Source organism: Phasianus colchicus, chromosome 11, assembly GCF_987193195.1.
Source record: "Phasianus colchicus chromosome 11, bPhaCol1.hap1.1, whole genome shotgun sequence".
NCBI classification, from domain to species: domain Eukaryota; kingdom Metazoa; phylum Chordata; class Aves; order Galliformes; family Phasianidae; genus Phasianus; species Phasianus colchicus.
In genome coordinates, this window is record NC_143446.1 from 10511606 (window position 1) to 10536447 (window position 24842).

Below are 24842 nucleotides of genomic sequence, written 5' to 3' on the forward strand. Positions count from 1 at the left end.
TGCCACTAACCTGATGAACCAAGTAATCAACCAGGCCATCAGACTTGTTACATGTTGAAAGTGATGCCATCAATGAACCTGAAAAACTCATCAACTGTGCCAAGATTCCAGATGCAAGAAATCTTTCTTTCAGTAGCACAAGGCACATATAAGTTTGGACAAAACAATGAAAGCACCTGCATGCTGTTCCCTGCCTCAGTTACTTTAGAAGTCTTGAGCATCCCTGGGTGTAGCAATTGGACAGATCAGTACAATGGGAAAGGCATTACAACAGAGGTGTGATGCCAAAGGACTGACACAATAAAGAGTTGCCATAAAGGAGGGCAAGAAGATTGCTCACCTGTATCAGAAGAGTCTCAGTTCACAAGAGAAAGCCATCAGCCCTTAAATGAGGTCTAAGAGAGGTGCAGCCAGGCTCCACCCTTCCTGTCACACAGCTGAATTGCCTTCACCTGTGCTCCCAGGGCTGACTGGGTCCTTTCCCAGGTGCTCAATCAGTGGTTCAGGCCACTGATGTGACTCAACAGTTATCATACACTGGGGCAGCTCTTTTAGATCACCATAAATACATCTACAAAAGTTGGCTGGCACAGTTTTATTGGCTAGAAGGCAATGTGTTTTCTAGATCCATGTTGCAGAGGAGTTGGCCTGGGTTTCCTTGTGAGATCCCCTGAAGCTGCTGTGGCTTTCTGCTTTTCAGAGCCAGCATGAACATCTGATCTCTTTGTTCTTCTAGGGAAATTACACTGTTCTAAGAGCTGTCCCTGCAGACACATTTGGCTGAGCTGCCTTCCCTAGGTCCAGGCATCCCATTGTCCAAATGTGCTTCTACTTGAATGGAAGCCATCAGTGTTTAATAACCTTCCATTGTAGCTTGTCCAAGAGATGTGACACAACTTTGACAGCAAATGGCTGATACCCATAGCTTAAACTTGATCTAAGGAAAGAGTATTGCATCCAGACCATGAGAATCCTTAAGATCCCTTGTGTTATTACACCCCATAATTGTACCCTTAACTTAATTATACCCTTATACATCACTGTTCCTACTCCACCAGTACCAGCACTATGACACTCTGCCAGTATGGCTTATTATCCAACAGGGAGGAAGGTAGCAATGCCAGATTAAAGTTTCTGACATCATTAAGACATTGAGTAATACTTAATGAGTACTTCCATTGGAATGAGACTCCTCTTCTATGTGACAGACACTTGCTCTGCAGACAGGATTCATCTTCTTTTCTGTCTGGTAGGCGATCACTTGATGACAGAGCTTCTGAATCCATGCTAACAAAGTGATGGCAAAAGCAGATTGCTAGACCTTAAAAATTTAGAGGAAAAAAGTGAAAAAAAGAAGTCAATGAGGAGCAGAGAATAGGCAAAAAACATAGTTAAGACTGTGCAAAATGACCAAAGATAAAATAACTGGGCCTTTGATTTCTCTGTGCTTTTGCTTCCCCAATCTAAAATTTGGTATAATGATCCAAGTGAGTGATGTAAGTGGGGTGACAGCAGTGAGATCTGGAGTTCCTAGAAGAAAGTCGCCAGAGAAAATAAATTATTCCTTGAGGTTTTGTGGTTGAAGTGCTTGATGTTGAAGGAGAGATTTTAAAAATCTACTAAGTGATCATTAGTTGTTTGTGCTACTTTCAGCTACAAGTCAATTGTCTCAGCAGCAACCTACTAAAATAAAGGAGAGAGAGAAAAAAAAGGAAGTATTGACAGATGAGCTTGAGACGATCATTCAGTGGTAATAACGTAGTAATCTTTTGATCCAGTATTGCATATAGACAGGCAGGCAGAAAATGTACAAATGACTATAGAATTAATAGATGAGAAAGATTACTGATTTTTTTAGCCATCTATCTGTCCTGTGCTAAAAAAAACACTTGCTACGTATGTTTCCTTTCCATCAAGCTTAAAAACTGTGGTGTGATGGAAAAAAAACCTAAATCTTTGTCTCTTTTAAGAGCAAAAAGTTGGCTTGGTTTGCTCCGGGTGTCAGCAGGTCAGCTAGTTTACCAGCTGGAAAGATAGATTTCATATATTATTTTTCAACATATTTTTTACTTTTATTTTTCAAAATTATTTCAGTGAGATTTCAAATTCTCTTGTCAAAATCCAGTAATCTGCAGTGGCTTAATTTGCTGGGCTAAAGAAGTGAAGAGGAAGCACTAAGTAATTAAATTGCTCTGGAAGCTCAGGAGATAACATCTAGCTGACCTAATGGTTATGGTGTTTCTTATTTATTTATTTATTTATTTATTTCTAAGTCTCGTGTGAGAGCTAGTCTACAATATTTGAAGTAATAAAAACTGTCTTCCGAGCAGCATTCATAATTTCATTTTATTAAAAGCATATTCAAGGGTCAGCTTTCAGCCATCATCTGGCTCTCTCTAAATGGTTTTAGTGAGGAGAACCAAGCAGCTAAAACCAAGTTGTCCTGAAAATGCACAGATCACCCTTCTGATGTGATTAGCTGCTCACAGGTTCTTTAGCACAGAAAGCTTTTTAAAATTCGGCTCTCTCTTTCCAGCTTCACTGTGGCCCTGTGCATGAGCACAAGGATGGGGCTCAGGGAACCCATGGGGACATTCAGGTTGGATATTAGGAAAAATTTCTTCTCCAAAAGAGTGGTGATGCACTGGCACAGGCTGCACAGAGAATGGTGGAGTCACTGTCCCTGGAGGTGCTCAGGAACCACGGAAATGTGGCACTGAGGGATGTGAGTTAGCGGGCATGGTGGGGGTGGGTTGACAGTTGTGATCTTAGTGGTCTTTCCAAACTTAATGATTCTATGATTCTGTGATTTTGGCTCTGCTGTTGAGTTCCCAGTGACTGCTGTAAGGTTGGGTTTTGCCTCACACTGTGTGTCCATCCCATGCCAGTGGCATGCTGTGTTGCCATGAGCAAGGCTTTCACCCCCTGTACTCAGTTCACATGTCAGGGGTAGAGAAGATCAGTCCTTGCCAGGGGCTGGGCAGTGGGTAAGAGGTCTCTGGATCATCTTTTCATTTAATGGCTGTGTGACAATCATAGCTACACACCTTAAAAAGAAAAAGCATGTTTAGTTTTATGAATGAGAAGTGTTGTACAAAAGCCAGCTGTTGTTATTATTGGTGCTATTTATTTACTGGTCACACGTCTTCCAGAGCTATTGCATGGAAAAAAATCAATCAGCAGATTCACTTTGTTTCTACTCAATTACACTTTCAGTGTTTGGGGAATGTTAATTTGCTAAATACGACTCCTTTCCCTAATGCCCCTAGTTTTTCATAGGCACTGTATGATGCCAAAGCATGGGTTCTGACCACCAGGGCTCTGCTTGGTGCATGTATTTTACTGCTGCTTTGGGAGAGGTAGTCCCATCACTCAACATGCCAAATGTAGCATCCAGGCTTCTTTGCATTTTGCTTTGTGATCCCATGAATGGTGGCTTGTAAGTGATCAGAAGAGAGGCTCAGGAGGACAGGCAAAGCATTCTGCTCTCCTCCATCAGCTCTGACTCTTTCTTTGCCAACCTAGAGGAGCCAGCCTAGCAGTGCCGGGGTTAATAACTGTAGTTTTGACAATAGTTGCTCTTGGTATTGTGAAAGCTTTTTAGAAATGGTCCCAAATATGCGGTGCTTCTCAGTTTCTGGTGAAGCTATCCACAGAAAACACAGCGTTCCCACAGCAGAATAACAGCTTGTGGTTTAAATAAGTGTTGTTATTTCTGATTTGCTGTAGGTGTACATGTATGTTTTGGTTCAGTGACTGCCAGATATTGTAAATGAGTATTGATTTCCTTTTCTATTTTAAGCTTTTCTAAAGAAAAGGCATCCCACATGCCTTTAGCTTTCTTTGCCTGCACTAAAGGTGATTACTTCTTTATTTCATTGTTCTCACTCATCCTTATTTTAACAGTTGCACTCCAAGTTGCCCAGGTCTCCGTTCAATTTCTGCTGTTTAAAGCTGTTACATCTGGCCATTTTTGAGAGCAAACCAACAAGACAGTGTTCAGAACTCGTGGCAAGAAGTTCCTTATTGATGTTGGTGTGGCAGCTCTCATTGCCATGGGTGACGCTGCCCTGGGGCTGGAAATGAAAGACTTTCAGGTAGCAAGCCTCCACAGCTAAGTTCTCTGGACAGATGTGCCAGCTCAGTGTCACCATGAAATAACACAGACCTGGATTTGGCGACGGAGGCAGAAGTCTCTATCCATTTGTTAACTTGTAAATCGTTGCACCTCAGCTGTGTTTCAGATTTACGTTGGTTAGAGGCATGGATAAATATGCCAGCCTTTAAAGCGTATGTTCCAGCAGTCACTGCCTTAGCAAGATGATGGTGTGTTAACGTTTAGCTGTTTACGTTCAACTTTCTTTCCTACCTCGAGTCTGTGGCAAATGTGGAATACAAAATTAATTGGAACAGGCTCAAAGCCTTGGCAAGTGCTTTGCTTGTGACATGACTGATTTCCCTGAGGAATAGTTCCTGATATTGACTTTGACAGAGACTGCAAAGCCTCTCTCTGCAAAGGTTCTCCTCATAGGCAGACAGGGCTGGAGTGCAGCTCTGGGATGTGCCGAGAGGATTATTCATTAGAAATTAATGTGCTTAATCTCAAAGTATGCTAAAATATACATAACTACTTTATGATTAAGATATCAATCTTTGAGTTTCTGTCTCTACGGTTTTGGCCTCATTCCACACCGGCTTTTGGAAAGTCATGCAGGAAATGATTGGCTTTTTGGAGACGCACATTATCTGTGAAATCTGAACTGGACTTTTATAAGTTAGTTTGTGAAAGATAACCAATTAAGATTCCTGCTAACACAGAGAGCCGCAGACAAAACTGGATCCAAAAGGTAAAAGTGAGGAAGGGCAATTTCCTCTGTGCAGGAAGAAATCAAGAACTCCTGAGCATATTATGGTGGAACTGTCTGGTACAAACCATGCTATCAGGTCTGAGCATTTCAGGGAATTGCAGTATTCTGTTTGGCTTTAGACCATTGCTACACAAGGGGATTGTACAGTCAGGGCTTTATTAAAAAGTAATAATAGCATACTGTCTCAAGACAAGTACAGTGTCATCACCTTTCTTGTTCCTTATTCACAGATCTCTTCCAAGCCAGTGGAAGATTTACCCCAGTAATTCCACCATGCCTGATTAAAGTACTTTGTGCAATTTTTGATGCAAGAAGCAGCTTGGAAACAGTCTGATCATTTGTGCCACATGTGCACTGCTGTTTCTTCCCTGCACAGGTGCTAGGGTAATTACCTGAATTCTTCCTTTTCCAACTGTTTCAGTGTCATGTCATGAGTTGTCTGTTCTATCCACTCCCTGAAATAACAGCGTGAGACTGGAGATGGTTCAATAAAAACAAGTCACAGGCCTCTTTGGAAATAGAAGGCGTAATTCTTCCTTCAAGGATTGCCATGCTCTGTAGAAAGGCAGTAGCAAGAGGAATGAGCATCTTCAGAGCAGAGTGCTGTTCTGTCCTGAGAGCATTGGGTCCATGGTGGCCCACCAGGGAAAACTGCATCTCTGATATCAAAGTGCGCGAGTGTCCTGGTAAGTTGAGGAACTCTTCTCTTCAGTTTTATCCAAAAAAAGGGTGACAAGATCCTGCCTATGAATTTCAAATTACACACACACATTTCAGCTCTGGTTTCAGCCTTGTGTCCCCTAAAGTACTACTTCAAAGCTTTCTTGAAACAAAATACAGCTGGTCTCAAATGCTGACTTTCAGGGACTTGTCTAGAGCTAAGCAGTTGCAAGGTTCAAATAATTCCTCCCATTCCACCTCGCCTGAAGTTTCCTTCATCTCTTTTCCCAGTATTAGACCACTCATGAGTTATTTGTGGTGAGGGCTTGCTCTTCAATGAGCTACAATAAATCAGCATAAGCTGTTTCTCCACATTGTTTTGTGCTGGCTCCAGCCAGTTCCTGTTGAGCTGTTTGTTTTGAAATATATCTGTACTATCCAGTTCTGTTTCTGCTCCGTTGATTTATGCTGCCTACACTTTCTGGTGTTGTTGAATAACCCACCCATGGTACTCCTCCAGGAGGTCACGGCAGCTCTCAGATCTCCTAACTCTATGCTGATGAGGAATCACCGTGATTTTGAAATGCATTGCGCAACCAGACTTGCAGGCATGTGCATGAACAGCTGCTGAAGGCAAAAGCACTGCTCATGGAAGCAAGCAGGGATGTTAAGACTGAACCCTAAGTTTCCATCATGTTAGACAGTAGGATGCTGACCAGACTAAGAGCAGCCCCTCTGGGCATGCTTGAATGGGAGCTCCCAAGCTTGAACAAATGGGGAAAGGGAGAAGATATGAAGCAGGATTTGCTGGAGAAGTTTATTTTAAAATTGTCAGTTTAGGATCTGGACCATAGTGCTGTGCTTTGATGCTGCCTCTGGAGCTCAGAGGCTGTTCACAGGCTGAACTACTGCAGTTTTGAACCACTGCTAGTCTGAGTCTATCTGGAAAAGGTGAGTTCCTCCAAATTTAGAGCCCAGATACCCAGGGGTATCTGTGCTGATCACAGCTTTCGAAGGTCCCCAGGGAGTGAAACTGATGCTACAGGGTCAGTGCTGTTAAGAGAAGGTCAGTGTAGACTTGACTCCAGATTAGCATTTTTCTCTGAGTTGGGAAAAATATCAGTAGAACTGCTGGTCTGAAGTAACGTCATTAAACTCCAGTGATAGCTGGAAAAGGACATGACTACCCAGGTTATGGACCTATGTAGTAAAGCTAAGCATAAATGGGCCAACACAGCAAAGGCTATGAATGTGTTTCCCCCAAAAGCTGAGCAGCAGAGCAAGCAAAGTGCTTGAACTTAATAAACTGCCTCTCTGAAACACGGGTTGGAATTCAGAGCAAAGTCATCACTTCTTGTGCCCTCAGAGGAACATAACTCTGTAAGTTTCCTGGAGACAGAAGAAGCACAAAGGGACACACCTGACTCCACCATCAATTTTCCTGTCTATCTGGAGTCACCAGCCTGAATGCTTGGCTAGCTGGCTAGGTCACATGCATGTACAACATGAGAGAAACGCCCATAAATTTCTGTAATCCCTGCCCAAGGCCAAGTTCTGCCAGGGTCACCTACAGCTATAGATCACCTCTGCAAAAAAAAAAAAGCAAAAGCTGACTCATAGCAGATTTAGAGACATCCTTCTTCCAAGCTTCAGGTTCACACCCAACACAAGAGGGTCTAGAGTCCTCCAGAGGAACATCAGCAATGTCTATTAAGCGAACAAAGCATTTCATTCTTCATTATGTGTGCTTGGAAATGATTATCTGGAAATTTCTGAGAAACAGGTAATCTTTAATGGTAGAAAATTGGAATATTGCTTATATCTTGCTAAAGTTACCATCTGCTGAATACATAATCTTATTGTAGGGAAAGATAGCTAATCTTTAGAATCAGTGAGGACTCTTAGCTAACACAAGAATGCATACCTGTAATTGATTTTCCATGACGGTATCCTGTGGAAGCAAAATAGACACACATGACGTAAAAAATTTAAAGAGTTTGTGGTCAGCTATCCAGATCCTTCTCCAAAAGTGCCACCAGTGAAGTATTTTTCATACATAAGTGTTTGTTGTTTTCAGTGTTTCTAAGAGTCAGGCTGATGTCAGCTGATAAGTCAGCTGCAACAACACAGCCAAACCTAATAATCAATCCGGTAAGCCAGTCGTTTTCTGGCAGCCTCAACTAATTCAGAGCTTTCCTGTTGGTTAATTTTTAAAAATTACTTTAGGAATTTGGTGTCGAGTACTCAAAGCTGCAAAAATCAGATGTTCTTTGTTAGAGTTGATCTGGTTCTGGCAAAAGAATCATATCAGATGAATGCATAGTTGCCTTCCATAGAATAACATGATATTAGGTTAAGTTGCCAGGGTCTGATTCAGGAAATTACTTCCGCGTGCGGTTAAATCAGTCCTAACTCAGAACAAATCCTTTTTTTTAACTTTAATCTTGTACTTTCTAAGTCCTACTGACTTTCATGAGTCAAAGGGAGTTTCCTGAGGTTAAGCAAATACTTAAATATTGTTCTGAAGAGGGATGCTTTCAAATAGGGTGGAAAATATTGGATTTTTTATGTATGCAGTCATAGAAATCCTATCTTCAGCGCTTTGGTCTAGGCCCAATGTTCTGAGATATTCTCTGGCAATGAAGTATCACACAGGGGCCTCGTGGAAGTGCTTCAGCCCCCAGAGGACAGGATGTGAAGATCATACCACCCTGCTCACAGCCTGACCCACCTGCACGGGGACTCCTGGGCATGCTGCTGGCTCTGCAGGGTGCAGCTGCAGCACAGGAGGGGCTGATACAGCCATGGGAGAGCAGCCCAGTGGAGATGCAGGAGCAGGGCTGGTCACTGGCATGCACCATTACCTCCTAATGGCAGATAATGGTAAAAACTAATATTGTCCTGATAGTTGTTGTGCTAAGTAACCACATCTGTTTGCCAAGCTGTGCAGTACCAGGAGGCAGAAACCTCTTGTGGGAGAGAGGAGGAGGAGGCAATGGGAAGAGCAGGGACATGTGAAAATTGTTGCTTTTGCAAACAGCAATCAGTAGCTGCTATTGCACTGGTGAGGTGAGAGCTGGCACACTTATGCCCCAGCTCATGCCTTAGTGTTGTGTGTGACACACTCGTGGATCATGGGGAGATGTGTGATCACGTGCATCCGAGGTGCTGTCTTGAGCAGAAGCCAAAACAGCACTTTGGCACCATTTCAGCAGTTATTGTTCCACCAGCCCAAGCCAGCTGAAGCATCCAAAGATGTGTCAGGTCGATCTGCCTGCGGTTAGAAACTAGAACTCGTCGGTTCAGGCATGGGTCAGTCTGCACAAGAAAGCTTTGCAGGCTGTGAGCCATGCCTTCTACCTGAGATTTATATGTTTGCAAGGATTTCATCACTGAAATTGCGTGAGCTGGAGGTGAAGAAATTTCTCCCCAGGATCGATTTGGTGCATAGCCAATATGCAAACCTTGCTTAAACAACACTGCCATTGAGGCACTGCAGTCACACAAACCTTAAAAGGTTTCTGTATTAATTTTAAACAATTCGCAGAAGCCCCTCCATTCAAAGCAACCTCAGACGTGTTTCTTCCTATCCAGCCACTGCAGTTTGAGAGCAGGGGTGTCTGCAAAAATGTTTACATACAGTGAAGCACTGCTGTCACTCAAAGCAGTCACTCGCTGTACTTGCACATCAGCTTGCCAGGGAAAATATGTGCACCATGTATTTGTTACACTGCCTTTAGGTACTCTTTGCCAAATCTAAACTTGTTTTTGGAAAATGGAAGATGAGGGGAAAGAGCCAAATCCTTCAGTCCTGGCTCGGATGAAGCTCAGACTAACTTCAAGTTTTCAAGGCATTGAAGCATGGCCCTGTGCACAGAGACCCTGAAGATGGAGCTGCTTCTGTTTAGACATAGCAATTTGAAGATTTCACTCCTTGTTTGTCGCACCTTATGGTCATAGGACAAAAAAAAGTGCCTGAGCCGTCTTGACAGCTACTGCCATTAGAGCTGTAATGGCACAAACAGTCCCAGGGATTTTATTCAGTATTTTGCTCATGACAATTGTCATGCTGGCATGAGAGGTTGCAGGAACACCTTGCTTCTCTGCAGCACGAAGCTTTTTCTTTTCTCGCTGGCTTCACAGAAGATGAGGGGGCTGAGATCTAGCAGGTTGCTGTCAGGCAGAGTCACGGTGCTGTGGCAGTGTGAATGAAAGCAAAATTAGGGCTTTGCTGTCAGGAGGATGAAATATCAGCAAGCATTTCCCGGCAAAGATCTCTTCAGCAGCTCCCCATTAGTTTTCATTCACTTGATGTATTTCAGTACTTACATTCAAATCATATTTCTCTGAGAAAGGAAGGGCTGTGTGCAGTCAGGCGAGCTGTGCCTTAATCTCTGTGCACAGTCAGCAGGAAAAAGGTTGGTGCTACAGAGAGTAACAGAGGGCTTAAGTGAGACCCTGCAGAGAGGAACTGCCAGGAGCCAGGAAGGAGAGATGCACACAGAGCCTCACTGACTGTGTTGGCCATCAGTGCGATGGGTACATGTGGATCTTCACTTGCATTTCCTTAGTTTCTCCATCAGAGACTGACAGTGGCAGCACAGCCTGGAGTCTCTGCTGAGCGGGGAGAGGTGGGACATGCAAAGCATTGATGGCTGTGTTCCAGAAAGGTGATATTCTCCAGTGTGAAATGAGCAGCCTTTCCATCTCTCCCACCCCTGGACGTGGTTTGGTGGGCACGGTAGGATGGATTGGGGTTGGACTGGGTGATGTTAGTGGCCTTTTCCAAACTTAATGATTCAATGGTTCAGTGTCTGGATCTATAATTGTAGGCATTGTGCTCTGGAAATCAGGCTGTCTAGCAAGTGTACTGATAACGTGACAAATGTTTCGATAGGGGAGGCTGAAAAGGAAGAAATGACTGTTCCACACCAACCTTCAGTTAAATTTTCTTTAATTTGTAAGTGTTACGTGGCCTAACCTCAGCCTTGCTGATTAGTGTTGGACAGATACCAGAGCATCTTTGCATTGCTGTGTTTGAAGTCCCTCTGTTAAATCCTTCTGGTTTCAATGGGTGCTCTTTCAAGCTGTCTAGCATGAGCAAATACTTTGAAGTGGGTGCTAATCAAAGAGCTAGAACAGGATTTTCTACATCATTCACATCTTTTTTTTTTTTAAGTTTAAGTATATTAAGATCAAAGCAGTTTACTGCAGTGAATACACTGAAAATGCATTCAAAACCTCAATCAAAATAAAGTAGAGGAAATCACTAGCTGTAAACTGCTGCATTATTTTGTGTTGTCAGTTCATTTAATGTACTGAGAATCTCAAACCTGTAGCCTCCTGACTGTTTTGCGTTGCTGATGTTTCAATGACAGATGGCACTTGTAAAGGAACACGTCATGTTTATGCTCCTGGATTTTGAAAAGTCACCTGTTGAATGCAGCAAAACTTACATAATCTCATTGCTACTTCCACTGCATTTCAAGTCCAGTTCTGCACAGACTTTGCCTGATGAAAAGACTGGCAAAGTTCATTCAACTTTAGTCACTATCACAGTGAAGATAAAGCATCATTGCTGCAACTGTAGATAACTGAAGATAAATATTTCTATAAGGTCTTTCAAAAAGAAATGTCTATTAGACTTTTTTCATGGTTCCTTCTCTAGTTGTACAGTGGCTATGTAAAAGTCCCTTTAATTGCCAAAGGGAAGCCACTGTTTGGGGGCAGAAAGTGCAATAAGATTACTAGAGCTGGGGTCAAAAGATAAAATTCCAAACTCAAAGCAATGCTCTGGACTCTGTTTGAGATCTGTTGTTTAGCTGAAATTTCATCTTTAAGGGTGCTCTGAAGCATCTGACAGTGTCGCAAGGTAAAAAGTTAAGGACCATTTGTATTTGAAACCACCAGGATATACCAACTCCATGAAACTCAAGGGCAACACTTCCACTGTAGGAGCAACATGAAAGCCTCAAAGCCAAGGTGTAGCTACCCACCCCAAGGACTGATGCTGATGCCCATCTGCATTTTGAACTTGTAGCAGATCCTGGTTGCAAACAGATAACAAAGTCTGTCCCATGTGCAGGGACATGCTTGTGTCTGCCCTGCTACCAGCTGGTGAAGATCGAGCCGATGGTAGGTTAGGATGGCAATCTGTTTTCCCGTGTTAAAACTCTCATCAGCCCTTATTTAACTTGCCTTGTATTTGCTGATATCTGAAATGCTGTTGCTAAATTGAATGTGCTGTTTTTGCTTGCGGCTCTGAAGCCTTTGTGCGTTGATTGCCGAGTTAATGATTTATACCTTAATGCTCCATTTAGGGCCCTCGTGTTTATCGCTCATGGCGCTGGGGAACACTGCGGCCGTTATGATGACTTGGCCCAGAGGCTGACAGAACTTAACTTGTTTGTATTTGCCCATGACCATGGTGAGTAGCCTAAAACAGTACTTGATTTACAGCAGCTCAGGACTTTACTGAGGCAAATGCCATTAAAGCTACTCAGCAGTGAGAGAAAAGTCAATAAAATACACATCGGCGTAAATGAGAAAGGGAGCATTTGAAGCTTTGTAATAATCTGCATACTGAATTTATAAGATAGCAACCCTATTTCTCTGGGTTTTCCTCAGTCTTACCATTAACGTTACTGCTGATGCTGGTTTAACCTCTCTGTTAAGCACTATTTCTCTTTCACCTATCTCTTGGGGGTGAGGAGGGATCATCCGCTGTGATAGTGGGACTAGGAGCCACTTTTGCTGGATTCATGGTTCTTGTCCTAAACATCGCAGTGGAGGGGCTAAAATGACACCATAGCTTTCATGCAGCAGTACAACTAGATAGCTGCACCCTTGATGCAGGGAATCAATGTGATTAATGATGGCAGTGAAAAAAAAGCAAGGTCAGTTCTGAGCTGAAAGGTGAAATGGGATGGATTTCAGGGCAAACCCGATCTCCTGGCAGATCCTCCACTGACACTGGAAAGCGTAGGAAGCATAGGAATACAATGTATGGTTCTCCCTAGCTCTCCTCAAAGACAAGACTGATGAACTTGAGCTTGAAGATCCTGAAAGCTGTGGAAAGGAGAACAAGTGAGACATTGCATCCTTAATCTGAGAGAGGAAAGGCAATGTCTCATCAAATTCAAGTACTCACAGCTTCACCTTGGTTTTGCTTTCATGATTCCTTTTCACTCACAGCACTGCACTTGATGTGCAGAATTCTCCCTGACAAAAAAAAAGTATCTGGTCCTGAATATATAAACTACTGTCTGTGGTTTTACAGGCAGCAGATCACATGCCATGCAGAGCTGACTTCACAAAGACAGTTGACCTGTGCAAAAGTATCTCTGCTGACCACAGGAGTCTGTTTCTCCTTAAATGGGCGCAGATGTTGTAAGTGTGGTATCATTCATGTTGATATACTTCCTTCTGATTCAGACGTGGGCTAGTGGGAGCATGCAGCCATCCCAGCAGAAAAGATCTCCATTCCTCTTTTGGTATCTATATGGCACAAAGTTCATGAGAAAGGCAGAGGCATGGACTATGTGCCGTTCACCCTGAAGCTGCTCTTAGTAGACCACAATGTGTGCAAAAAGTGACTGAACAAGGCACAAGCAATTTGTTCAGATGGCTGGCCGGGGCCCAGCACCCCAGGACTGTGGCTGCTCACTGCGTGCTGAGTAGGCCTTCATTCCTTATTCCCTTAACACTCAGTAACGGTTTTGAGAAGTAGAGTTGAAATAGCAATATCTGAAGCAATGAGTCTAGAAGAAGTGATAGAGCACTGTATTTATTGCATGGATTTGATATAGACAGTGACTCTTCTGTAGGCAGGAAGGGGCTTTGGGGTGAAGGATCCTGTCAGGCGTTTATTGTGCTGCATAAAGAGACAGTTATTTGCTCTCTTTTCCTTGGCTTTTTTTTTTTACTAGAGAAGCATAGGTATGTTGTGTTTTTCTTCCTATGGACAGAATTGCTGAATTGATCAGTTCACTTAACACACTTCTGTGCTTGGACTGCTTAAGAGCTTCATTCTCTCTGTCAGACTTACAGTATTCATTGTCAACTTAGTTTGGTTTTCATCATCACAAGGAGAGGGCAAAGAGGAACCTGAAAGCAGAACACTGAAAACACAATTGTACTACACAAAGAACTCATTTAAATGAGACTGGATTCACTAAGCTACAGAGACAATTAATGTATTTTAGGCTCTATAAAATAATATTTCCACCTAAAGAGGTGAGTGGTGAGGACAGACCTTATCTGGAGTAACACAGTTACAGCCTGAGCTGAAGGACAGGGACTGGGCTCTGAGCACCTGATGGAGCTGCAGGTGCCCCTGTTCAGTGCAGTGGAGTTGGACTGGGTAACCTTTAAGAGTCCCTTCCAACTCCAACAATTCTGTGACACACACCTTCACTGCCAAATCTGCCCAGAGCAATTGGAGGATTATAACTTTTCTCCACTGTTTTCCCCTTCCCAAATCACCTCACTGGTGTGTTTCCTTGTTGTGTCCCATCCTTTGGATATCTTTGGGTAATAGTTATTCAATTGCATTAGCAAAATAATTGCTTTCCCTTTGTAATTTCTTATGGTAACTCTTAAGGGCTTGGCGTAGATTTTTTGACCTGGATGTTTATTCTTGTTCTGGAATACTCATGGATACATTTCCCAATTCAGGCATGATATTATTCATGCAGTTCCACTACACGGCTAGCATGATTTCCCAAATGAGTTGGGAAGTTGTTATGGCTATAGTACGTGTGACTTGACTGATTTATACAGTGTCTGTCCTTCAGTCAAAAGAAGGAAAAATAATTTCCATTTATACTGCTGATTCTGTAAAAGCTTATGCATGGGCTGTAAATCTCGCTGAAGGCTGCTCTGCACCACTGGTTCTTGTTATGCAAGGCTACAGCAAAATGGCTGGCATATCACAGGGTAACAGTGCTCATCTGAATTTGTGCCTTCCTGTCGGCACCAGAGAAGTGGCACCAGCTTGGCTCTCTTAGTGTCTCAGAGTATGCTATTAATGCATTTGCTTTTTCAGATATTTCACAGTAACCTCAAGACAGCTGTATCTCATAGCTGCTTATTAGAAACTTTCTTTAATAGCGGTGAAAACTTATTTCCAGAATACCTCTTAGGTCTCCTTTACACCTAATGCTGTTCAATTGCTTTAATATCAGCCTCATGGAAGAGAAAAATGCTATTTCTTTGTAATGCAGCATTTCATTCTGTGGTCTCTTGTGTTTTAATAGGCAGGTAATGGTTTTCCATGGTTTCTGAGTGTACCTGGAGTGCAGCTTCATGAGTTAAGGTTGTTGAGATGACCCTGCTGTGTATTTCTGCCAGGTTCAGCTTTGTTGAAACAAAATTTCACATTTTGGTTTCCTTCCTATATTACTGTTTTTAATATGTCAACGTTCTGATGACAGACAAAGAGACAGACGAATATATTGGGTTATTGGCAATCAATTTAGGGAAGCCCTCTCAGAAGGAATACCCATGGGGGAGTCATCAAACTGGAGCGATATGGTAATTCTTCATGGACCTGCAGACAGATTGCAGCTCCTTTAGTTATATTATCTTTAGGGTGAAGCAGAAAGCCAAGGAAAATGAGAATAAAGGATAGAGAATGTGGCTTTGTTTCCCCTACCCAAGCATTTTCAGTTGGTAGAGCACATGATGTTCCAGCTATACTCGTCTCATTTCTTGAAACATCTCATTTGCTGGAATCTTATCTGTATGGTTGCGTTACATGGCCTGAGACCAGAACAACCACAGTTTCACCTTCAAAAGTACGTCAGCTAATCATGGTTATAAAAGCATTCCAAGATCCAAGGCCCACAAAAATACATTTGCTTAGATCTTACACTTTTAACAGTGATGGCACAGGACATCTTTTTCACTCAGAATTGCTGGTGCTTCTTATGGGTAATGAGTAATGGTCTTCTGGTATGCAAATGAGGAAAGTGAATTACTTAGCCCTAACCAGGCAGCAGATCTTAGCCTTTAGATTTGCTTGAGGATAGTGCTTTGCAATGCTTGTGAGCACTGCAGATGGGCTAAGAGGTCCCTCTCACACCTACTGCTGCTTGTGTTCCCCTTAATTTCCTTGTTGCTTTCTCTATTTAAGTATGTATTTTTAAAAAGCAGAAAATAGCTGTAGGCTTTTAAATGCTTCAAATATTAGTTGTTGTGTTTTTTTTTCCAAGTGATTGCTGTGTTGTTCTTGCAACCGTTAAAAGACCATTTTGTTGATGAGAACAGAAGGCTTTTATTTATTCATAGTACTGGGAAGGATTGGTCTGAAGAGAAAGGTTAAAAAGGACTGAGCAAAAACTGGGAGGGGGGAAATGACTAAGAAGGATGTCAGCACTAATAAGAGCATTAATAAAAACGAGGATACTGCAGTGAGAAGGAACTGCTCATGGACACCAGAATGAGAGAATGTTCCTAGAGAGCAGCAGTGATGATGTGAAATCACTGTGGGTCTGGAAATATCAGCACTTGCAGGAGTACAAAATACTGTACCGTATTGGTGTGCTCCCTTTCGGGCTTCTTCTGAATTCACATATTTCTTCACCTAGCAGTGGCAGTTGCAGGGCAGGAGGAGACCCAGCAGCCAGGGTGAGTTCCCCTCTCTTCCTGTGTATTTCCTCTGCACAAAGACCAACTCTTCACAAATCCTCTTCACAAAAGCTCTCTTTCAATATTTTTACTAGTGGTTCCAAACAGAGGATTCCTAACCTGGAAGGAAATTTTTCAGAGCTCTGGATTAAATTCCACAAGTACATTCCCTATGGAGAAATTAGCCTGTTTGTTCTTCAGATTATCTCTGCTTGTCCATCTTTCAGTATTTTATGATCATTTATTTGGATTGGAGAGAGAGCTGCTAAGTGGTGATTAATCTGTCCTGCTGTGGTACAAGTATACGGACATAAATCTGTATATATAGCTTCAAAAACTGCCAGACTGAGAACCTGTGTCAGAGCAAAAGTAACAGGGATATAAGGGAACACTTAAATGATTCTTTGACCCTTGATCTATGTTAAGTGTCATATGGACCCGCGAGTCTCTGCTGGAACTCATCCATTCTCCCCTTTTAACCCAGGGCATGATTGAGCCATAAACATGCTGCTACATGAAAAGCAGAGATGGCACCTCAGGGGATATAGCAGGGAAGAGTCATGCTGGTCTTCCCCATCACTCAGCTTTTCTCTTTCTAGCATCCCCTGTATGTTAATAGGAGCCTATAGAGGATGGCTTGTGGCTGGGCTGGGCTGGCAGAGCGCAGCCAGTGCTGTCTTATCCCTGTTTTGACTCCAGATTTGGTACGGTCCCCAGCCAGTCTAGCTCTCCCTGGCCTTTGCTTCTCCAGATGTTGAACAAAGGTAGCAGTCATGCTTATCTGCCCTCCAGGGCAGCAGTGAGGAATGCTCAGCATGCACAGGGCACACAGGAGGTAAAACCACAGGGCGCAGTTATGGGGTGAGAGTTCAGATACTGCAGAACATTGTGTAATTTCTGTAGGCAGTGGGAAAATGTAGGATTCTGGAGCAAAGTCCTCCTATAAAACAAACAGCTAATGAGTAAACTTCCTCCTGCCATCCACCTCTGCTGACAGGTGACTGCTGGTCTTGTAGCAGTGACAATTTACTGAGGAGAAGAGGTCTGAACCTCTTTGAAAAGACAGGCAAAATGATTCATGCTGCTTAAAGGTCTAACTTTCCCTGTGTTCTTGAAAACACTCTTTCAATTGGATAATGTATTTCCTCTTGCTGTCTCTCAGTCTGCTGCATGGGATTGGGTTCTGTTGGTAGCAATGAGCGTGTATCTCAGAGGAAAAAGTGATCAGAATAGACAAAGTGAATCTCTATACACCTTTTACTGTACAGGGATGCTGAATAGTGTCTATAAACATAGCAGAATACAGCGTAGCCCAACCTCGGAGGATAACCTGTGGTGTAACAGGTAATTTTGAGTGATTTGAGAGGGATTTTACTGAACAAAGTGTAGCGATTTTTGAGCAGTTTGTCATAGACATCTGCAGCCCAGTCTGGCTGAAGTCATCTCAGAAGCAGGTCTGTCATGTCAGTGCTAGGCCTTTGTCCACACTGGGATCATAGAACCATAGACTTATTGAGGTTGGAAAAGACCACTAAGACTATCCATTCCAACTGCCAGCCCATCACCACATGGCATCCTTCAAGGCAGGAAGCAGTGCTTCTGTTTGAGGAAAGCAGCCACACAACAGCAAGAAATCAAATACCTATGGTGTCTCATGCTTGAGCAAAGACCACAAGCTGAGATTTGGAGATGCATGTGTGGCTTTTATTTTGTCTTGTAAAGGCAGATGAAACAACACTGTCAAGCAAGGAAGCAGCCAGACCACAGCAAACTAAAAATAAACAGATGATGAGTCTGAGCATGACCTGTGCATGTGTAATGGAATGTTTTGCTTAAAGCATTTGAGTTTGGGAAGGGACAAGGGTACTGAGAGGTGTTTCCCTTCCCTCCACTCCAGAGATGAGTTTGGTGGACTTGTTGAGAATAATATGGAAACCATGCTGATGTAAATGGGGGAAAAGCACAGTGCTGAGTCATGGGAGTTGAGGAATTGTGAGGACTGGATACACTTTTGGCACAGGCATGTATAAGTGAGACAGCTGAGCCCCTGACATTAGTTGTGTAGTGTCATCTAATGTGTGCTGTGAAAACATGCCAAAACAAACCAAGGCGGCTCAAAGCAATCTTTTTGTTTGCCTGGCCATTGTTTTGAAGTCAGACAGGTTTGTCACATAATCAGTGATACAGAGCAGGCCTATAAGCCAGAGTGGAAGCAAGCATTGTTTGCACGAGGGGAAGGCAGTGCAGATGCTCTATCCCCGCTACCCCTGTATGTGCACATCACTAGACAATCATGTTGGACTGCAGTAAGGATTGTGAAAGACTAGACATCATTTCCACTTGCTCTGTTACTTGCAACCACTCAGCCATTTCCTCACTGCTGCAGACCCACCCTGTACCAAAGATTATCGAGTAAACAAGCACATGTCATGCAGGCAAGCAGGATCCTTGGCTTGGTTCCTGGATAAATTGAGTTGCTCTTGCTGCACTGAGGTGAACAGGGGACTGGAGCCTGGTCAGGGCCGGGGCACCTGTCCTCAGCCCTGTCCCATCCAGCTTTGGGCACTATCAGGTGATGAGAAGAAGGCAACGCACAGCCCGCTCTTCTGGCCTTGCAGAAAGCCCACGATAAGAGGGAATCCCTTCTGGGGCACACTAGGATCTAAGGAGCTGATTTTTTACTCTGAAAGAAACAGGCCGTGCGATCCGCCCTAGTTCTCCTAATTATTCACTGCTTACTAATGAGCAGGGGGAGAAATGTCAGTAGGTCATTTCATGAGATAGTACATCTTCTCAGCAGCTGCTTCTTGAACAAAGCCTCGCTGTTGGCCTTCACACAAGGAGGCGTGAGGCTGTAACAACGGGCCCTAGTGAGAGGGGAAACAACGAGAGAGGGAACAGAATGCTCTCTTTTTAACACAACAACTCTGAGCGTGGAGCTGGCCGCTTTGGCCACCTTCCAGATCATGCTCCTCAACCTGTCACTGTTAACTGTTAACAGACAGGCTGCATGACAAAGATGTGTCATTCATTCAGGAAAGTTAAAAGGTTTCCTTCGTCTATAAGGGTTAGGGCCTTCTAGTTTGCCTTCTGTGGTTCTGCCTCTTAGATGAGAAATACTCTCCGTGATAAAGAGGAGTGAACCATTACATTTGTGTGGAGTGCAGATGATGCTGTGACTAAATGAGAGGAATTTTGGGCAAGGGGTCCTGATGTTTTGGAATGACATCCTTTATTCAGATAAATGGTGAGCAACCTGATTGATCTGTAGATGTCCCTGTTCATTGCAGGGGGGGTTGGACTGGATGGTGTCATAAGGGTCCTTTCCAACTTAAACAACTGTATGATTCTATGAAATAGCCTTGATTTAATGAGCTCATTTCATTTTTCAGCCTGTTGCGTTGCTTTCGTGGTCTCAAAGACCTGTGTAACTGTCATCTCTACTCAATCTTTACGAATATAAATCAAAGATCTCTGTGACAGAAGGCAGGCTCAGACATGTATCATGTCACTGCACTTCCTATTAGCGAAGGAAAGTTGACAACTTCTTGTAATGTTTTCAGCAGCTTACTTGCCCTCCCATAACCCACTTTGCAAGCTGTAGGAGTATGTCTGCATGCAAGATGGTTGAGGGTGGAAGGACAAGGACCAGATGTTTATTAAAGAGCTTAGGCTGGGAGAACAGATCAGTTCATGTTCCTAGATATGCCTGCTCTCTGGAGCTGTTGGACAGACATCAAACTTGCTTCCGACTTTGTTCCAGGGATCATTTTCTTTACTGACTTCCACAGCAAGACATTAGTTCATATCACCAAGGACATTGGCCTCAAGAAGCTATCTGGAAGAATATGTACCCTTCAGAGGAAAAAACAGTAAAAACATGTTGCATATATCATCGGTGGAACTTTTTAATTAGTGATGTGGATGATGGGATAGAAAGCACTTTCAGGAAGTTTACAGGGATACCAAGTTGTAGAAAGCAAGTATGATGGAAGGCTGCTATTCACAGGGGCCTTGACAGGCTGAAGAAATGAACTGGCATGAAATGGGCTTTCAACAAAGGCACTTGTGAGGTCCTGCATCTGAGGCAGAACAACCCTGTGCAGCAGGAAAGGTTGGGCAATGAATGAATAGAAAGCAGCTTGCAGAAAAAGACCCGGAGATCCTTGCAGACAAGTTGAACATGGGTCAACAGTGTGACCTTGCGGTGAGGAAGGCCACCACATACTGGGCTGCACTGGAAAAACTATAGCCAACTGAAGAGAAGTGATTATTCCCTTCCATTGAGCATTTGTGAGACCACATCTGAAGAGCCGGGTCCAAATTGCTCCCCAGTACAAGGAAAACATTGACATACTGGAGGAAGGCCAGAGGAAGGCTGTCAAAACAATTAGAATACTGGAGAACAAGATGTACAAGGAGAGGCTGATAAAACTGGATTTATTTAGCTTTAGAAGAGAAGGCTATCAGGAGATTCTGCTGCTGTCTACGAGTACTCAGTGTGGGAGCACAAAGGACCAGACTTTTCTTGGATGTTCATGGTTATAGGATGAAGGAAATGACACGTCACAGCTTGAGAAATTCCAATTAGACAAAAGGAAAAAAATGTTTTCACCATGTGGGCATGTACCTGATTGAATGGGTTTCAGTAGACCTTGAACTAGACAACCTCCACATATCCCTTCCAACCTCAGTACATCTTTGACTTTATGAACATCCTAAAGAACATCCTAACTGCAAGCATTTGGGATGTTTCTTCCAAAATTTAAATACAGGAGATTTTGAAATGTAGGAAGAAATGACCCCTTTAAAATTATGGTTCAGTGGTGCATATAGTTAGGAGCAGCTTTATCTTCAGTGCTTTTTGGTGCCTTTGCATAATGAGAAAAAGGAAGCATGTGTTTATTTTCACCTTTACAGGGATTTTTTTTTTTTCCCCATAGCAACAGCATTTCATTAACGTGACTAGCTTTGCTATTGTTTGTCAGTGGTATCTAATTTGGAGGAGGTTGTTTCAGAAGCTAATTACTGATGATTCGTCACCTATAAATGTACCTTATACAGATGTGGAGTTTGTCATCCTATTGAAGTACAAATGGCTGTTCTAAGTTATCGAACAGCATTGGAAAAGTGAAGAAGGTAAGATGTTCTGTGTACAGAAATCTTGTTGGATTAAAACATAAAGTAATTTCCTTCAATCCCTTTTTAGATAGATAGCAGTTCCCAAAGGAACATAGTGTATCCCAGATTGGTGCCTAGTTCAGTGCTAACCTCTAGGAACAGGATTGTTAAGAAGTATAGTATACAAAGAAAGCTCTTATTTGCACTGAAAAAATAAGGCAAAGGACAGGCTTTACAAAGAAAAGCAAAATGTATGAGTGGCCAATAAATTGTTGTTAGCCATTTCAGCTTCATTTTTCATGCACTTTGTACCCTACTTACATTGCCAACAACTGAATGAAATTGCTCTTGCTGAGCTGAACAGCTACTGTACTGGGGGAAACTACTCCATGCAGAATGCACAACTTTTCAAAACACTTTAAGAAAGAATTGCCCTTCAGATCACATAAGCAGCGATCTGTAGCCACAGGAAGTCTCAATTAAGCCGCATGCTTTTTGTGCTTTGATCAAAAACATGGTTGTCTCATCCCATTTTTCACCAAACTAGTGCTCTAACAGTTTTCCCAGGCCTGTCCCAGGCAAATCGATTGCCCTGTATTTGTTGGCATACTGTACAACATTATTAGCAGGAACAGGGACTGAACCAATAACAGGGTCTTACAGGTGAGGCATCAGAACCCACAGCCTCCACTGACTTCAGGAAACGTGCCATAATGATCCTTGCTCTCAGAAAGCTTTGGCAAGAGATACTTGCCAAAGTGCACAGAAGCAGCTGGTACACCGCTTTGCATACCGCGTAGTTCTGACACGCAGTGTTTGCTGGTTTATTTGCTCATTCATAAGGTGTGGTGTGTTGTTATGAAGCTCATATGCCTGATTAAAATGGGTGGATTTTCTCCATAAATAACTAACCATGTTGATTTTCCTGGGGGTATTTGTATAGGTTGCAGACTCTGAACCCTTCTGAGCGACTGCTCCCACAAGTCCCAACATGAACAGACGTTTCTCTTTCTTAAAAAAAAAAGAAACAAAGACTTTTTTAAAATTCAAACTGTTCTCCAGCAGTGGCTGCAAACAAGACATTGAATGCTGCAGCAATGTAGCCCAGAAGCAAAATAGACAGAGAAGGAAGGGAAAGTTCATCTTTTTTTGATTCACATCTTCAGATTCTCCCATTGTTAATTAGAGTGGTGTAGAGAAAGATGCTTCATCACCATGTCTGGTGTTTTCAGTTGTTCATGTTATTCCTATTGCACATTCATTTTGGATGTGAAACAGAAAAGGCATTTCTTTGTTTATTAAACATGCTCTTATTAGGAGCACAGACGGGAGGACACTCCCTGGGTCATGGAGTGTTTTGTTCCTGCAAATAGCATCCGCCAGTTTTTTCACAAATGGCCCAAGCTCAGCTTTTAACCAAGTTTGGTTGGTAGCAAACACTGCTCCAGCTGAGCGTGCTGCTCCAGGCCTGTGCACCACCTCTGACCCTTAGAAATGCTCTCCTCACCTCTTGTCTCAATGTCTTCTCACGGGTTTTAAGGTTGACTTTGCTATGCTAGTAGGAAGTTCATAAGTCCTGGGCTGTTATTTTAGGGAAAAAAAAAAAATGGTTCTAGCTGCTAAACATTTGTAGGGGGAGCTCTGAGAAATATGGCTGGTGATTCGGGAAAATGATTTTAAAAAATTAATCATCAAAACTGAAAGCCTCTGGCAGTGTGACCCTCTTTGTTTCTTAGTCCATTAGTAAGCAGAACAGAACATCTGGTCAGCCTCTGTTCGCTTTCCAACCCAGATGAGATTTTCCAGCACCGCGGTAACATTCCTTTCAGCCCTGAGCATTTTCTTTGTAAAAACAAAACGAGAATTGCAAAAGGTCTCACAAAACCTATGGCCAGCTGGAAATAGTCTTCTCTGAAGGTGTGTGCATCCACTGTGAAGTCTTCTGCGCAGTCTGGCGGTCAGGGAGCTGCTTACAGTGGAGGTGTTTGCTTTTGTAACACACCAATGTGTTCAGCAAGGCATGAAAGGAGGACTGGTCAACCCGTTCCTATAAGCAGCTGCCACTTGTGGGTAGTGCTGTGTCTTGGTCTGTGCTGGCATGGCAGAATTCATTGCAGTGACTCCAAAAGTACTGCCTGCAGGCTCAGTTCATGGGGAAAACTGTTATACCTATGACATCCCTAATGCTGAGATTTATCAGCAGTACTCTGCAATCTGAGAATCCTTGTTCAGCTTAGCAAAACAAATAATGCTGAATTGTAGATGGTACAAAGAATCGTGTTAAATCCAGATCCCTTAAAATTGGCATTTTCCACACCACATTTACTTTCTGTTTCTGAATGTATCAAAGGCAAAGTGTGCTGGCGATTTCCTTCATGCTAAGGAGACTGCAGCCTGATGGGGCCAAGCTTATACTGGGGGAAGGGAGAGGAGGCTGAACTGAGTCCTTCTGATCCTATTTGGGCTTGCATAGTCCAAAAGCAGCATACAGGTCAACAGCCTTCAACAGCATTTGCAGGGGTGGGCCGGTGACCGAGGTGCAGAGATGCCAGCCAGGATTCATAGCTGTCATCCAGGCGTGGTTTGAAATGAGAAACAGAGCACAGAGAGCAGCAATCTGCCTGTTGGATTCTGACCTGCCTGATAAATATATATGCACTAGGATTTTGGAGTTGCAGGGAGAAGTTACAGAGGACTGGGGATCAGCTGCCAAAAAGCAGCTGAAACAATCACACTGAAATCAATCTGTACCAAGAGAGGACAGCAGTTTTGCTGCAGGACAAATTTAGTAGTGCTATTTTCTGCCATGCTACTTTCCCTGTGCTCCATCTCGTTGCCATCCAGCCCAGAGCCAGCTGGCAGCCCTGGGCTGTCCTGGCACACTTCATTGGGCTGTCCCACCCAGGCTTGCTCCCTGGCAGACCCACTTAATGAGAAGAGGGGTTCTTAATTGTATGGATGGGAAAAGCGGGTCACAGTTAGCGCTGGTAGGGTTTGGGTCAGCTGTAACCCTGTTAAAAACAACAAAGACTGTCCTTATTTGAAATAATCCACCTGCTGCTTACATGGTATAATGGCTGAGCTTATGCAAAGTGGGTACAAAAAGCTGTCAGTGCTGGAAGAGTGCTATTTCCTTCATGCCTTGTCAGAACGGCGACAAATCCAGCCTAATGAGGGTGGCACTGCCTGGTCATTAAGCTGCTGCCATGTGGCAGTGCAAAGGAGTGAAGCAGAAAGGAAAAACCTTCTGAGCACTGTGGAACTGATGTTGTTCCTAGCTCCCTTCAGCCAGATCAGCTGCAATCTCAAAGTATGGATCCCAAACACAGGAGCTGGGAAGCTTAGGTTTGTGACCGGCCTTTTGGCAGTTCAGTTGGTAAAACACCTTGCTGCAGTCTTTGAACACAATCACCAGATATTTGAAGCATTATCATTACTATCTATTTGTCAGTTGCTGAAAAAAAAAAAGATTATATAACCAACTATCTGTGCCAAGATTGCTTTGGAGTAGAGAAATGCTGTACTCCAGTGCCAAGAATCTCACAGACTCAACAGAACCCACCA

General features: G+C 43.2%; 1 protein-coding gene across 4 annotated transcripts in view; it reads left to right on the forward strand.

Moving 5' to 3' along the window:
- MGLL (monoglyceride lipase) overlaps positions 1-24842 on the forward strand; it is a 91008-nt gene that overhangs the window by 43411 nt on the left and 22755 nt on the right. For all 4 annotated transcript variants that reach the window (XM_090148222.1, XM_031607686.2, XM_031607711.2 and 1 more), the window contains one exon: positions 11849-11955. In XM_090148222.1, the coding sequence (XP_090004348.1) occupies positions 11849-11955 (107 nt within the window). The remainder of the gene's footprint in view (positions 1-11848; positions 11956-24842) is intronic.